The sequence below is a fragment of the Nicotiana tomentosiformis genome, chromosome 11 (assembly GCF_000390325.3).
Source record: "Nicotiana tomentosiformis chromosome 11, ASM39032v3, whole genome shotgun sequence".
Classification (NCBI taxonomy): Eukaryota; Viridiplantae; Streptophyta; class Magnoliopsida; order Solanales; family Solanaceae; genus Nicotiana; species Nicotiana tomentosiformis.
Window position 1 is genome coordinate 99,979,828 of NC_090822.1, and position 16,991 is coordinate 99,996,818.

The following is a 16,991-nucleotide window of genomic DNA, read 5'->3' on the forward strand; positions in this document are numbered from 1 at the left end:
TTGGGTTTTTGTTTTGGTGTGACTGAACCCCAGAGAGAGGCTGCCTACGTATCCTTTCGGAATCAAGTCGAATGTAGTTCAAAGAACTTTGTTTTGTTTTTTTTTTATTTTTGATTTTTTTTATCTTTTTCTTTTTTCTCCTTTTCCGTAGTAACTTCAAGGTTCCAAAGAGGGTGATCAAAGAAACAAAAAAGGGTCAAATATAATACCTCTTGACCGCATCTGCATTGACAACTGTTTCAGGGTCATTTCCTTCAATGTCTCCCAAGTACAACGCTCATTTCGGCAACCGTTTTCTTATAATGTACGGACCTTTCCAATTTGGAGAAAATTTTCCTTTTGCTTCCTCATGATGCGGGAGAATAAGTCTCAGAACGAGTTGCCCCACTTCGAATTTCTTGGGCCGCATTTTCTTGTTGTAGGCACGGGCCATTCTTTGTTGGTAAATGCCCGTGGCAAACTGCGGCCATTCACTTTTCATCAATAATAGTTAATTTTTCCAATCGGGCCTTGATCCATTCATCATCCTCGATCTCGGCTTCAACAATGATTCAAAGAGAGGGAATTTCAACTTCTGCAGGTATTACAACTTTAGTTCCATAAACCAATAAGTAAGGCGTAGCCCCAACTGATGTGCGCACAGTTGTGCGATATCCCAATAATGCGAAAGGCAGCTTTTCATGCCACTGTCTAGAACTTTGAATCATTTTCCTGAGGATCTTCTTGATATTCTTGTTTGCAGCTTCAACAGTGCCATTAACTTTGGGCCGATAAGGGGTAGAATTACGATGCATAATCTTAAATTGTTCGCATACCTCCCTCATCAAGTGGCTGTTCAGATTTGTAGCATTGTCTGTAATGATAGTTTTAGGAATACCAAAACGACAAATAATGTTGGAATGCACGAAGTCCACCACCGCTTTCTTGGTGACGGCTTTGAAAGTGACTGCTTCAACCCACTTTGTGAAATAATCAATGGCAACCAAGATGAATCTGTGCCCATTTGAAGCTTTCGGCTCGATTGGCCCAATGACATCCATACCCCAGGCAACGAACGGCCAAGGTGCTGACATAGGATGCAACTCTAAAGGCAGTGCATGAATCAGGTCACCGTGTATCTGACATTGATGACACTTTCGGACAAAACTGAAGCAATCCTTTTCCATGGTCATCAAGTAATAACCTGCACGAAGGATTTTCTTTGCAAGGACATATCCGTTCATGTGAGGTCCACATACTCCTGAATGAACTTCGTTCATGATCTTTTCAGCTTCTAGGGCATCTACACACCTCAAAAGATTCAGATCTGGAGTTCTTTTGTACAAGATTTCTCCGCTCAAGAAGAAACCGCTGGCAAGCCTTCTAATGGTTCTCTTTTGGTCTCCACTAGCCTGCTCAGGATATTTCTTTGTTTTCAAAAACCTTTTGATATCATGATACCATGGCTGAACATCTGGTTCTATTTCAATTGTATTACAATAACCATGCCTTTCTCGAATTTGGATTTCCAGCGAGTCAATATGGACATTGCCCGGATACGGCAGCATTGAGGCCAAAGTAGCTAATGCATCAGCTAACTCGTTGTGGAATCGAGGAATATACCTGAACTCGACGAACTTGAATCATTTGCTAAGATCTTCCACATGTTGCCTATATGGGATAAGCTTGATATCTCGAGTTTCCCATTCACCTTGGGCTTGCTGAATGATCAAATCTGAATCTCCCATGATTAACAATTCTTCCACATCCAGATCAATTGCCATATTCATGCCCATAATGCAGGCTTCATACTCAGCAGTGTTGTTGGTACATAAGAACCGAAGCCGGGCTGTGGCCGGGTGCTGACCGGTGGATGAAACCAAAATTGCCCCAATCCCGACACCTTTTGCATTTACAGCTCCATCAAAGAACATTTTCCAAGCATTGGTGTCTTCTGGAATTACTTCAACTGAATTTACTTCCCCATACGTAAAGTAAGTACTTAGGGATTGGTATTCATCATCAACCAGGTTCTCAGCTAGATGATCCACCAAGGCTTGAGCTTTCATCGTTGTATGGGTGATATAGACAATGTCGAACTCAGTGAGCAGGATTTGCCATTTTGCTAACCTTCCTGTGGGCGTTGGTTTCTGGAATATGTACTTCAGAGGATCCATTCTAGTTATGAGATATGTGGTGTAGGCCAAAAGATAATGTCTGAGCTTCTGGGCGACCCAAGTTAGGGCGCAACAAGTTCTTTCCAACAAAGTATACTTGGCTTTATAAATGGTAAACTTCTTGCTCAAGTAGTATATGGCCTTCTCTCTCTTCCCGGTCACATCATGTTGCCCCAGGACATAGCCAAAGGCATTTTCCAAGACTGTCAGATACAAGAACAAAGGTCTTCCTAGCTCGGGTGGAACCAACACTAGCGGATTTGACAGATATTCTTTGATCTTATCAAAAGCCTCTTGACATTCATTTGTCCATTTGATCGCTGCATCATTCTTCAGCAACTTAAATATGGGCTCACACGTGGTAGTAAGCTGAGCAATGAACCTGCTGATGTAATTCAATCTCCCTAGCAGATTCATAACCTCTTTCTTGGTTCTCGGAGGTGGCAAATCCCGAATAGACTTTATCTTTGTCGGATCTAACTCAATACCCCTCCAGCTGACTATAAACCCCAGAAGTTTCCCAGATGGAACTCCGAATGCACATTTGGCTAGATTTAATTTCAAGTCATACCTGCGCAGACGCTCAAAGAACTTTCTTAGATCTCGCACATGCCCTTCTTGTGTTATGGATTTAATAATCACATCATCCACATATACCTGAATTTCCCGGTGCATCATGTCATGGAAGATGGCAGTCATGGCTCTCATGTAAGTTGCCCCGGCATTTTTCAAACCAAATGGCATGACTCCGTAACAATAAGTGCCCCACGGCGTGGTGAAAGCCGTCTTTTTTGCGTCGTCCTCATCCATCAGAACCTGGTGGTACCCAGCATAACAATCCATGAAAGACTGTATCTCATGTTTGGCACAGTTGTCAACAAGAATATGAATGTTTGGAAGTGGAAAGTTGTCCTTGGGACCTGCTTTGTTCAAATCCCGATAATTAACACACACTCGGGTTTTCCCATCTTTCTTCGGCACTGGGACCACATTAGCCAACCACGTGGTGTATCGGACCACCCGAATCACACCAATTTTTAATTGTTTGGTGACTTCTTCTTTGATCTTATCACTGATTTCCATTTTAAACTTTCTTTGCTTTTGTTGTTCGGGTAACCGGGATAAGTTGGCAATTTATGTACTACCAAATCAACGCTCAAACCTGGCATATCATCATAGGACCATGTAAACATATCCTTGAATTCAAACAAAAGTTGGATCAATGCATCCCTAGTTCTTTTATCGGCGTGAATGCTTATCATGGTTTCTCGGACCTCTTCTGGACTGCCCAAATTAACTGGCTCAGTTTCATTTAAGTTTGGCTTAGGCTTATTCTCAAATTGTTCCAATTCTTGATTTATTTCCCTAAAAGCCTCATCTTCATCATATTCTGGATCTTGATTCATTATTTCACAGTTAGATAGCGTTTTAGGATCTGGGCATGAAGTCCGCAAGCATGTCATGTTATTTAAGTCCGCATTATTAGAACTAAAAAGGAAAAGATAAGAAAAATAGCAAAATTAGAATAAAGAAAAAGGAAAAATCCATTGATAATGAAATATTGATTTCATTTCATTGAATTGAAGATAAGAGGATTTACATCGAAATCAAAAGACAATAAAATAAAAATATTCGAGTTACACTCTGAAATAACTCGTAATGTAGAAAAAATGGCAAGACTCGACTACCGGGATTACTGCCTGACAGGGAATGAGGTAGCTTTCCAATTCTGCAGCTCGGCATTTGGTCCCATGTATAACACCTCAGCAGTGCTCGTTCCTTCCCCCGGCTGGACCATGTGGGACTCATACAACATTTGTTTCATGGCTTCACAAATATCCTCAATCTCTTCGATCGTGAAGGCCTCTTCTTCTTCTTCTTCTTCTACATATTTGGGATCAATAAATGAATTGGCGAGATGCGGAACGGGCTGAGGTAGGACCCACCCATTTTTCTTGCGCTCATCAGCCCATTTTCTATCGGCCTCTATAGCTTGGAAACCTACACCGAAGAACTTTTCCTTGGCGGTTGAAGTAACGGGCTCTATGATGCTTTGTAGAGATACCCCGAGCCCCTTTTCGGGCTTGTACCCATGTTTAATCATTTCAGTAGCGACCATGACCGAGGCATTAGATAAGCAAGGTTGAGGGAACAGGGCCCCTTCTTTGCATTGGTCAGCGACCACAATTTCGAAGGCTTGGTAGACAATGTGCTCACTTCCTTCTCTAGCTTCGAGACATGGGACTGAAGGGTCCCTATAAATGGATTGTTCATCCTCCCCGTGAACAACAATTTCTTGGTTTTCATGTTCAGATTTGACCATTTGATGAAGAGTGGAGGGCACAGCTCCTGCAGCATGAATCCATGGTCTTCCTAGGAGAAAATTATATAAAGTATCCATGTCCAGAACCTGGAAAGTTACTTCGAAATCCACAGGGCCAATGGTCAAAATCAAATCAATTTCCCCTATTGTGCCTCGGTTGACACCATCAAAAGTGCGCACACAGACAATGTTTGGCCGAATTCTTTCTATTCCAATTTTCATCCTCTGGAGCGTTGAGAGAGGGCAAATGTCGACCCCAGACCCACCATCTAACATGACTCTCTTCATATAATAACCTTCGCATTTGATAGTCAAGTGAACGGCTTTGTTATAGGCGGCTCCCTCTTGGGGCAAATCATCACGGCTGAAGGAAATCCTATTGACTTCGAAGAATCGTTCAGCCATTCTCTCCAGTTGTTCAACTGAAGTTTCAACCAGGACATATGCCTCGTTCAATGTTTTCAGGAGTACCTTCTGATATTCATTTGAGCTAAAAAAAAAGAGATAAAAGTGAAACCTGGGAAGGAGTCTTCCTGAGCTGGTCAATTATTGCATATTCCGAAGTTTTTATTTTTCGGAAAAAATCTTCTGCTTCCTCAGCGCTCACAGGCTTCTTAGGCGAAAACCGTTTATCCTTGCTCAGTTTTAACATATTTTGATCTTCTGGGTTGTGGTACTTCCTAGGTTGGTTCATTTCGTTCACCTCTCCCATAATCTCTTTCCCCTTGTAAGTAACCACTGTTTTGCTATAATTCCAGGGGACTGCAGTGGGGTCTCTCATAGGGCTCTGTGGTGCACGACTAATAACCACGGGCTCAGTCAGCCTTGGTGAAATTACTTCCCCCCGCGCCACATAAGTCCCTTTTGGCACATACAACTTTGGCACATTTAGCGTGACTTTCCTCTGCTCAAATCTTTTGGGAGTGTTCAATATAAGTTGTTCTTTCCTTAGGGTCCTAGGAACATAGAGAATTGCGTCCTTAGCAGGTGCTGCCCAAGTATTTGTTTCCACAACTTTTTCTGCAACTTAAGGAGTTGGAGTGATTTTCTTCTCATTTCTGGCTTATTTTGCCACCGCTTTAGGTCTTGCCTCTGAATTGGCAATGGCGATGATAGCTTTCAAAGCTGGATAAAACTCTTTATCATCACAAATCATTCCAATGACCGGCCCGTTGTTGTGAAACAGTAATGGATTGTTAGTCACATTGGGGACTTCCTCGTCCCTCAGCACCACTCATTTTTGTTCTATCAAATTCTCAACGGCCCTCTTAAGAGTCCAACAATCCTCTGTATCATGACCCTCTGCCCCCGAATGATAGGCACACCTGGTACCGAGCCAGTATGATGGAGATTCCGGATTTTGCCGGTTTGGAGGCACAAGTTGCAATAGACACATCTGGACTAATTTTGGAAACAGGCTAGAGTAGGACTCACTAATAGGGGTGAAGTCGTTTCTCCTAGGATGCTCACGAGGGCGTGTATTATGTTGGTAATTGTTTTGTAGGGGACGGGGGTTATATGGAGCTTGGTAAGGATGGTTATTTCTGGGAGGTGGAGCTCGATTTTGGTTGTAGTGTTGTTGTGTCCGTGTATAAGGTTGGGCATTCATCACCATATAGGGAGGCAGTGCCACAGCATATGCTGCATCTTGATAGGGGTAGTAGTGTTGTGGGGTTCTGGAAGGCAGGTAAGAATGATCGCGGGATCGATGGGGGCCTCTCAAACCTGAAGCCATCATGGCTCCTTCTTCCCTCTTCTTTCGATTTGCTAAACCTCCCGAGCCGTTCTGGATGGCTTGGGAGGTGGCTCTCAAAGCAGATTGACTTATGATTCGGCCAGTTTTCAGGCCATTTTCTACCATTTCTCCAATTTTTATGGCCTATGCAAAAGGTTTGCCCATGGCAGACATCATGCTCTGAAAGTAATTGGCCTCTTGGGCCTGCAAGAAAACATTGACCATTTCTATCTCATCCATAGGCAGTTTCACTCTGGCTGCTTGCTCACGCCACTTGATAGCATATTCACGGAAGCTTTTCGCGGTTTTCTTCTTGAAATTGGTCAGAGAATTCCTATCTGGAGCTATATAAATATTGTATTGAATTTGCCTGACGAAATCTCGGGCCAAGTCATCCCATATATGCCAATGGGAGATGTCCTGGTCTCTGTACCTTTCTGACGCAGTTCCCGTCAAGCTCTCCCCGAAATAGGCCATCAAAAGTTCTTATTTTCCACCCGCCCCTCTCAGCTGATTGCAATATCTTTTCAAATGAGCGATCGGGTCTCCGTGTCCGACGTACTTTTCGAATTTTGGCATTTTAAAGCCAACGGGCAAATGAACATGAGGAAACATGCACAAATCGGAGTAGGAGACACTCTTTTGGCCACTTAGGCCTTGCATGTTCTTCAGACTTTGTTCGAGGCTTTTCATCTTCTGAACCATCTCTTCTTGCTCGGGGTTTCTCATAGCTCTTTCCTGTTCCATAGGAGACTCAAACTGCGGGTACTGAGGTTAAGAGTTTCGGGTAACATGAGCATTGTCTAGCTGAAATTGCGGGAATTGAAAAGTGAAAGCTGAAGGCTAGAAGCATGGCCTGGGAACTGTTGGTTGTGCCGTAGTAGAGACTGGTGGTGCGGTGAATAATGTAGAAGGTACCCCTGAAAAATGGTGCCTGGGGGCGAACCTCAGAAGGCATACCGGTGAAATTGGCCGATATAGTGGGTTACCCAAACGGGATGAATGGGTTAGTTACGGGGATGGGGACATTGGAGGTTCCACTCGTCCTAGGAAGCAGTTCAGGAAATTCGGGGATTATATTGGGGGGCTGGGCGGTTCTTTGCCATTAGACCAAGCGTCCTACATTTCTAACATGCAGACGCGCAGCCTCCTATTTTCTTCAATGACTGCAGACTCTAACTGTGAAATAGCCGATACCGGACTATCCCCAGGCTCAATAATTGGTAGATGAATTTCGGAGGCCATAGGGACACTGCCTTTAGATCTCGTGAAGTAAGGATGGGAAGCCAGATTACAACAAAACCAACCACCTAAACAGGACCTTTGATATTTGCACACACAACAACCTGGTTAGTTTGAGATATTTAAATTATAAGGAATCGCATATTGGGGATCCAATACACTTAAACAGTTAAATGTTTGTAAATGTCTTTGCAACGGCTGTATGTTTCATCCCGTCTTTACTATCTCTTTTCTCAAATTTCGAATCTTGATTTATTTTTCCTTCCCTTATTGCTGTTTTCGCTCTTTGTTTTTCACTTTTTTTTCTTTCTTGTTCACTCAATTTTTCTACTTTTTCTCTCTTTTTCTTTATTTTTCACTCAGATTGTCTATAGCTACGATTGAATCCGATGGGGATTGCCTATGTATCATTACTCCGCATGAATCAGATCATTACGCAGTTCAGGAAATAAATGCAGAATAAAAGAAAAAAAAATTTTGGTTTTTTTTTTTTTCATTAAATAAAATCTTTTTGGGTTTTTCTATTACAAAGACTTTGGAAATACTGACGATTAAACATACATACTTAAAACAAAAAAAAACAGACTCGAAAAGGTAAAATACAGACTCAAAGCCAAAAATAATAAATAAATAAAAATTAGGAATACATAAGAGCCTCCAATACTACTCCAAAGCCTTGTGGTACATCTGTCGGTCTCGACGCGGGCCTGCGTGCAATCTCTTCTTGAAGGTACTCTAAATCATCCATCACCTGACGGACAAAAGTCATCACAGAAGCAAAGAACATGGACCTGGTCATATCTTCGCATTCATGGCATTTCATTGCGACATAATCAGCGATTTCTTTAATCCTCATTCTAATTACGCCTTTTTCTTGGAGCAAGCGTCCAATTTGATGAGACCAGGCCTCTAACACCTGCGTGGCCGTATGGTTTTGGTCTTGCAATTGCTGTATGTCTTCTTCCAATCGGAAAATCAATGTATAGCAATGCTCTCTTTCAGCTTTGAAATCCTTTGTCTGTTGGACCATTTTATTTTCGAGATTAGTCAGCTTTTCCCTTAAGATCGCGACCCCTCTATCATACTTTTGCTTTAAATGCTGAACACACCTTGCCCGTTCTTCTGCATTATTCGCCAATTTTGCCCGAGCTTTTGCCAATTCATCCTCGGCCTTTGTCAAATCAAACCCATAATCATGAACTTTCCGCCTCAGATTGCTTATGAGTCTTTCATCTTTTTTGCTTCTTACTAGGTTTTCAGCAACTATTTTTATTTTCTGAATCTGAGCTCGGAGGGCTTCATTTTCTCGGGCCAACCTTTTCTTTTCTCCTTCATCCTCGGCAGCCTGCAAACTACTGTTGAATTTGAGGTTTTTGATTTAGTCCTCTAGCTTGCTTATGGTGGTCCGGTATTCCTTCTCTTTAGCTAACCAAACCCATTGTTCTCGTGCTCCATCAGTGAATTGTTGGACATGGGGTCTTTTGGCGGCCTGTTCTGTCTCTTGATCGACTCAAACTCTCTTACCATACCAGGCTGTGTAGTTAGATTCTACTTCACCCGAGGATCAATCCCGTACTTGAGTCTGTGGCTCCAGAAACCTACATTGGTGCCAAATCTGGCGAACCTTTTCTTCTGGGAATGCGGCTTTTGGGCATAGTTCAATAACCTGTGGACTCAAATCTTCATCATAGGGGACTGTTTGGTATCTTCCCAATTGGCGTAGGACCCGATGCAGAGCATATGGCTGAATATTCTGAAGTCCCATCAATAAAAGAAATCACACTCCGGCAGACATGTAAATAATCTCGTTGATCGTGAGCCAAATCAGTAAAATTAAAAGTGGTTAATTTTAAAAATCCAAATCAGTAAATTTCGTAACAAAAAGTTTTTTTTTTTTTTGCAAATACGGCCCTTCAGCACTTGAGGAAAGTTTTTAGGGTTGTTTCTGCCAACTAAGGTTGGTTATAGGAGAAAAGACTGACTTGGGTTTACATTGTGGCTATTCTTGTGAAAGCAGCCTTCCGGCGCTCCAGGAAACTATTTTAAGGCTATTTTGACAAGAACGGCCACGAGTGATGATCATGTTTCAAAAGGTTCTTATTTTGGTTAATTTTGAAAAAATATGGCCGGACCTGATAGGGATTGCCTATGTATCTCACATCCGGTGAGAATCAGACCCGCGTAGTTCGGTAGGTTTCGGTGCAATAGGAAAATACGACTTATTTTGAAAATGACATTTTTTTTTTCAAAATTTCGGCAGAGTTTCAGTACTTTTCAAATACCTGGATTTTCAAAACCGTGTAATTTTTTTTTCCTACTTCACTCTTTGTTTTTTCTTGGTTCCCTTTCCCTATTCTAGAAGCCAGTCAACATGCAAGTCGAAACAAACATATGCACAAGTAGCACGTAAAATACATCAGGATGGTCTTTTATATTGGGTACACCTGTCCTAGATGGATCCAACCCATGTTGAGTCCCCAAAGTCAAATGCACGTGATGCAAATAAACGTTCCTACTAGGGATCCAGCATGAGGCTATATTATTCTAGGTTTAGATCCTGGGTGTGTTGTTCTAGACCTGGCTTATCCGAACGGACTACTCGAGCCGGGGGGGGAGGATTGCGTACCGGGAATACAGAAGTTTCACCGGTTTTGCAACGTGTCTGATCCTCGTTCTAAAATTAGGGGTATGATTCTAACAGAAAAGAAGTCACGTGAAGCGCACGCTTCCCAGAAGATTTAGAAGACTCAAAGAGAAGAGGGTTTAGTATCAGTTTATATACAGTTCAAGCAATATAAAAGCGGTAAAAAGCGGCATTTAGCACATTAGGCTCAAACAAGTAAAAATCAGATAATAAATAAAAGCCAAGTATAACAGCTATTCTAAGCTCGAATTCTGAACCATGAACCAGAGATTCTGGGTTCTTTTCCCTAGCAGAGTCGCCAGAGCTGTCACACCTCCTTTTTCCCGGGAGGGTAGGGGATAAGGGAGTTTTTCCAATTAAAGTGACATTATTCGAAATGGGATTATTTATTTAATTCAGAGTCGCCACTTGGAATAATTTATGGTGTCCCAAGTCACCGATTTATTTTAGAATCCCAAATCGAGAAAAAATAACTCTTATTTATGATCTGCGAACACAAAAGACCGGGTAAGGAATTCTGTTAACCCGAGAGAAGGTGTGAGGCACTCCCGAGTTTCGTGATTTTAGCACGGTCGCTCAACTATTAATAATTGGTCTATTTATTTGATTTAATACATGTTTTAAACCTATATGTGCATTTTTATTCCTTTTACCGCTTTTATTACATTACTGCATTTTAAACTTTTATGGAATTAATATTAGACGAGTTACATTGTCGTACACTCGTTGTTTATACACATCGCAAATTGCGTCACGTAAAATGCACCCGTAATCTACAACGCATTTAATTTTATTTATTATTGTTTGAAGTTGTGGTCGAGTCACGTGAAACGCACACTCGAATTGGGGATTACGTATCGTGACCATGCCACAGAAACCGTACTCACAGTCACAATAATTTATTATTAATCGTGCCTAAAGCAAGCTACGATGTTCGAATATTATTCACTTACTAATTTTGAGATTATTGTAAGGTCATGAGATATGTAATTATTTGTCGAAGAATTGGATTTATTATTTATAGAAAAGTGAGCTAGTTTAGAGAAAGATGAGCCAGCTATGTTATTTATTACTTTGGGCCTGATGAGACTAAATCTTTTGGCCCAAAATCTTTTCTTCTCCAACAGCCCAAAAACCAATTTTCTTAGAAATAAATCGTGGCCCAAGCAAATTATCCAACCCATTATCCCATATTCTGTACATTTCTTAAACAAAACTAATGACACCACAATCTCATGAACAAAATTAGTAAACAAGCCAAATTACAGTGATTCAATAGACCCTTTATCCGGTTAAATCAACTCAGAACAAAACTTTGCAACTCTAAAATTAACATCATGGTCCAATAAACATATGAATAAGGAAACAATCAGATTCAAATGATCCAAATATCAATAGAGTGAACTACTACTTCATGCTACCCAATAATCACACCAATAAACAAGAAGGTAAATGGACAATTATAATCAGTGAAGAAAAGGAAATAACAGACCTTTGATATAAATTAACAGAGATAAAATTACAAGAGCGCTAAACAATTCGACAAGTGTTGACTGGAGCTTTCACCGGCCACGAAACCTCGAACAACAAATCGCGACTTGCAACCCCGATCGACCTTGCAAGACCGGTGATTTAGTGGCTTGTTTTTGCTGGGTTTAAAGCTATTTTTTGGGGGGTGATTTTGCAGGATTTTTTGAAAGAAAGACGAAGAAAGAATGACACGAGTAGAAATTTCCTTATCCTAGAAGAAGAAAATAAATTTCTCTCAATTCCTTCCTCCTTATTTTTTCTCTCTCTCTCTCTCTCTCTTTTCCTCCTCACATTTCTCTTCTATTTATAGAAAATCTTTTGAAACTTTTCAGATTTATTTTATTATTATTTTTTAATTAAAAAGAATTCCCACTTCTCATTTTTTTTTTAAAATAAAAAAATAATTCCCCACTTTCCTTTACTTTTTTTTTTAAATTTCTTACTTTTTTACTTTTGTTATATTTAAATTCCCACTTTTATACTTTTCTTTTTTATCTCCCACTTATTTTACTTTTCTTTTTTTTAATTTCCACTTAATTTTACTTTTTTATTTAATTTTCAGCTACCCTTACTTTTATTTTTTAATTCCAACTTTCTTTTACTTTTCATTTTTTAAATTTCCACATTATTTTACTTTTATTTTTTTTTATTTTCCACTTTTTTTTATTAAACAATTTCCACCTACTTTTACTTTTACTTTTTAATTTTATATTTCTACTTTTACTATTTTTTAATTCACATCCGAAATTATTTTTTAAAAAATAATTAATTATTTTTTTTCGTTTTTTTAATTCATTTTATTTAAAAATAAAAATAAAAACAAAAATAAAAATAATACTAATAGTAATAATTGACCTTTTAAATTATTATTAATCTTTATCCTAAAAAAATGTAACAAAGCAAAAAAAATATATATATTAAGTTTCTGAAAATATTTACATAGTAGAAGGTGATAAAAATTCAAATATAGTCAAAAATTAGGTGCTCACACCCGGAACCCAACAAAATCACACAATCTGACAACCCATTCAATTACGAGTCCAACCATACTAGTTTCACTCAAATCAAACTCCGAATCGACGTTCAAAATTCAAGAATTCACTCTATGAAACTTTAGATAAAAATCTCAATTTCTCTTTTTAAATCATCAATCAAATGCCAAAAACGAGGATAGATTCATGAAATATAATCAAAACCGACTAGAGAAAACTTACCCTAATCTATATGGTGAAAATTCCTTCAAAAATCACTTCAATCCGAACTCCATAGCTCAAAATATGATAAAATGGCCGAAACCCCCGAAATATAGCTTCTACCCAGGTATTTACCCTTCGCGATTGCGACTCCTCCAGACAACCTCTAGTATAATGGTCATAACATTTTGTACAAAACTCCAAATGACAAATGGTTTTACTTTCTGAAAACTAGACACCAATGGGCTACAACTTTCACGTTTAGATCATTTCCAAATGCCTTATAGATTGTAAGATATGAGCTTCCAAAGTCAGCCCTGTATAGCAGAAATTTCTTCTTCGCAAACGCAAATCTGTCTCCCTGAACGCGATTCACAGACCCATTTCTCCCAGTTTGCTCTTCGCGAACGCGATCCAATGTCCGCGATGCACATTGTTATAGCCAAAAACTAGCAATTAAAAATGGCCTAGAAACGGTTCGAAACCACCCCGAAACTCACCCGATCCACTCGAGACCCCTTCCAAACATACCAACAAGTACCAATACCTTATACAAACTTATCCAAAGGCGCGAAATGCCCCAAATAACATAAAAATCATGAATCGACGATAAAAATCTTCCTTTCAACTTTTAAACTTTTAAACTTCGACGAACGCGTCCGAATCATATCAAATCATTCCGGAATGAGGCCAAAATTTACGCACAAGTCACTAATCACGATACAACCCTATTCCAAGACTCGAAACCCCAAATGGACATCGATATCACCAAAGTCCACCTCAAACCAAACTTAGAAAATTCTTAAACCTTAAAAATGCCAACTTTCCACAGTAAGCACTGAAATGCTCCCGGGTGACCCAATACTCAACCTGAATATATGCCCAAGTCCGAAATCATCATACGAACCTATTGGAACCTTTATATCCAGATTCCGAGGTCGTTTACTCAAAAGTCAAACATTAATCAATTCTTCCAACTTAAAGCTTCCGCAATTAGAATTTTTCATCTGAATCAACTCTGAATTTCCCGAAATCCTATTCCGAATACGCGTACAAGTCATAAAACAAGAAGTGAAGCTACCCAAGGCCTCAAACCGCCGAGTGACGCGCTAGAGATCAAAACAACAGGTCGCATCATTATATTCTCTCCCACTTAAACATAAGTTCGTCTTCGAATATGCCAAGAACTATTCCGGAGTTGTCCAAAATCACTATTTAACACCTCGTACACCTGCCCGTGCCACCATAACCCATGTGAGCACATTAGCTCGAGCCAGACTGAAGATCCTTCCTATAACCTTAGCAAACAAGCCTTATAACCAATTTCCAAAATATGAAATTCTCCATGAGACCCGATTCTAACATACGAACACTGCATCAATCACTACACACTGTACCAAAACATGATCATACACCTTTGCAGAAATCACACCACGCACCGCATAATTCACATGCCCATAATAACATTCTTCGACCACAATAGCTATAATTTCATGAATCCAATGCCCGCAATACGTCTCATAATACATGTAAGCCCTGTTCCAACTCTTGCAATACCGCCACGACGAAAGAGATGTGTACTCATAACCACCTGCCAAAATGATAATTCATTGAGTCTCTTCACCTAACAAGAACCGTTATCTCATTCTGAACTGAATAACGACATTTTCTCTTTAATATACCCTACTTAAATCCGATCGCGCCGATCTCAGGTCCAATAACCTCGTCTCACCCCGTACAAGCTGCTCGGGCAATAAGCCACCTCTAACACCGTCTAAAATCTCATACAATGCTATCAAACGCCAACAAGCTACAACTCGAATATGACTCAAAGGAAAAACGAACTCCAATAAGGAATTACCCACTCACGTAACAAATAAAACAGCCAAAAATATGCTATGAACCTTTCTCAGCGAATGAGAAACAAAATACACAGAAATAAGTATAGGGAACCATACTCAACATCTCATTGTTGCAGCGTGCAACCCGATCCACACATGATACCGTTGCGGCGTGCAACCCGATCCAAACAACATACCCGTGGCGGCATGCCATCCTATACACAAAACAACCAACAAGGAAACACCCATCAGTCGTAATTCTTATACTTATGAAATTCCCGAATATCGACCAGAAACATGCCATGTGCATAATACAACCTTGGGGAGACAGATAGCGTCATACGCTACAAAACCCAAGCACGACTAAGGTGAAATAAATGACCTGCATCTCGAGAGCCATCCATCTCATATAACACAACAAGATACGCGGGATCACAACACACATGCGAATAATCAAGTCGTCCCACAACCCACCTAGCACAATAGAGTATTACATGGAATAGCTGGCGACTGGAATAACATCCAATGCCCGAAGATTCCTCCGTAAGCAATGCTAGGCCGAATGAACACATCTGACTTGACGTAGAGCACACATTCATATTACGACCTTGGTTTCGCAGGAGCAAGTCAGAAAGATTGAGAAAATCCAAAAACGGTCCTCAACCCGATTCTGATCATACCATACTGGGCCACAACCTTCCAAGGATCCACAATGGCCCTATTCATGACACGCACGAGCAGTCGTCCAATCCGGAACGAACCCCCGCAGTCCACAACCAACGAATAGAACGCCTTCCAGGCATAAACTCTCACATTAGCGATAGTGCCATGATCTTCATACTTGATTTCAATCCTTAACAATCAAGTGACTAACATGTTACACTTATACGGTATTCCCGTGGGTTATACTCCCACGACCTTCCACACCAGGTAGCATAGTCTGCACATCCACACCTCCAACCGTACAATTTTGTAGTGCAAATCAAGAATCTGCAAATTAATACACAATGCCTCTTCCACAGAACACCATTCTCAGGTGACACTGAGATAATGCCAGCTTACTCTGAACACCTGAATTCTCCCCTGCCCATCCGAGCTCATGATATTTTCATCAACACCGAGCCACAACCTTGATCCTCAACTTCCAATTCCCATGCTGCTCACTGCACCTGTCATGCCGCTACACGAGAGTACAAGAATTCATCATAACCCCTGAACTACTTGTAGAATAGACACTTCATTGGCTAGAAATCTTTCACTTAACTTATTTCAGAAGAACCATTGCAACACGCAACTGAATCCCCATAACCGCAGAAAATAAAAACCTCAAGTCGTGGTCCATAACTCTTCCGGGATCCATATACAAATAACAAAGCCATTAGAATCAAATACCTCCCAAATCAATCAAATTATGGTGCCTGTCAAGCCCGCACGTACAACCACCAACCACCTGTATAACTTATGCATCGAAGGAACTAAACATTGCCACAATCATGCTGATTCAAACCATTACTACCCGACCCCACTTCTTTCAATTTACTCTTGACCTAATAATTATAGCTCCATTAGATAACATAACGAAACTCAACAACACTCCTCCTGAGTGACCCAATTCATGAGACCACATCGTCTCAATACCCATGAACCATCGCATACCCCCCTCATGCGCATAATAGCATCTCAAACTGGTACACCCATTCTGAAAGACCTTCCGCGAATCCGAAACTTTTTCTCCTATTTTTCCAATACTTCCCCATATACCCGATGATAATATAGAAAATTCCCCAAGTATTCTTCATTCTCTGCTGCAAAATCCTGGTCTTCAACCATATAACGAACCCATTAGAACCACTGTTGAGATTCACCCACTCTGACTTGGTCCCGAATTTAAGCCAAACTCTAGTGCGCTATCAGCACATGAACACTCCCAAAGAAGTAATCGAATAAATTATTTTTCTTGTACATCACATCCACAAGAAGCATAGACTATGAGTCTTCCCAAAACCTGCACATGAATCGATAAGGCAAAATAGAGCACACATTCATCCAGTCCTTTGCTTGAATTACCCCTGATGTTTTCTTTTCTTACTCATACATAATCCACCAATACACCGATAACCAGAAATCGCACAAGCAGATAACCACACGATCCAATCGTAGATGGTGGGCTTCCCCACTTAGCTTTAAGCTACCATCACATAATGTAGAACCCACAAAGATTTCTCCTTCTCAATTACCATGATCTCGCACCGTCAAATCACCAAATTTCTCATAGTCCCTTGTCAAACTTTTCATGAACATTCCGAATTATTAGCCACAATCATATG

General features: G+C 40.4%; 2 protein-coding genes across 2 annotated transcripts; both read right to left on the minus strand.

The window, feature by feature from the left end:
- Positions 1–3,849: 3,849 nt before the first annotated feature.
- Positions 3,850–6,340, minus strand: LOC104100076 (uncharacterized). Its single transcript, XM_070189719.1, has 3 exons — positions 6,205–6,340; positions 4,997–5,469; positions 3,850–4,953 (listed from the first exon to the last, which is right to left on the minus strand). Exons 1-3 carry the CDS (start codon positions 6,338–6,340, stop codon positions 3,850–3,852), a joined length of 1,713 nt encoding a protein of 570 aa, XP_070045820.1.
- An 18-nt stretch (positions 6,341–6,358) lies between these two features.
- Positions 6,359–6,691, minus strand: LOC138901919 (uncharacterized). The gene has a single exon (XM_070189720.1). The coding sequence runs from the start codon at positions 6,689–6,691 to the stop codon at positions 6,359–6,361; it is 333 nt and encodes a 110-aa protein (XP_070045821.1).
- Between the last annotated feature and the right edge of the window lie 10,300 nt (positions 6,692–16,991).

Bases quoted from the DNA above. Each gene is read 5' to 3' on its own strand.
- LOC104100076 (XM_070189719.1), bottom strand. From the start codon at position 6,340: ATGGTAGAAAATGGCCTGAAAACTGGCCGAATCATAAGTCAATCTGCT. The intron at 5,470-6,204 runs GTTTGAGAGGCC...ATACTTGGGCAG, and splicing joins AGGAGCCATGATGGCTTCAG to CACCTGCTAAGGACGCAATT. The intron at 4,954-4,996 runs GTTTCACTTTTA...AATGAATATCAG, and splicing joins TCAGGAAGACTCCTTCCCAG to AAGGTACTCCTGAAAACATT.
- LOC138901919 (XM_070189720.1), bottom strand. From the start codon at position 6,691: ATGGCCTATTTCGGGGAGAGCTTGACGGGAACTGCGTCAGAAAGGTAC.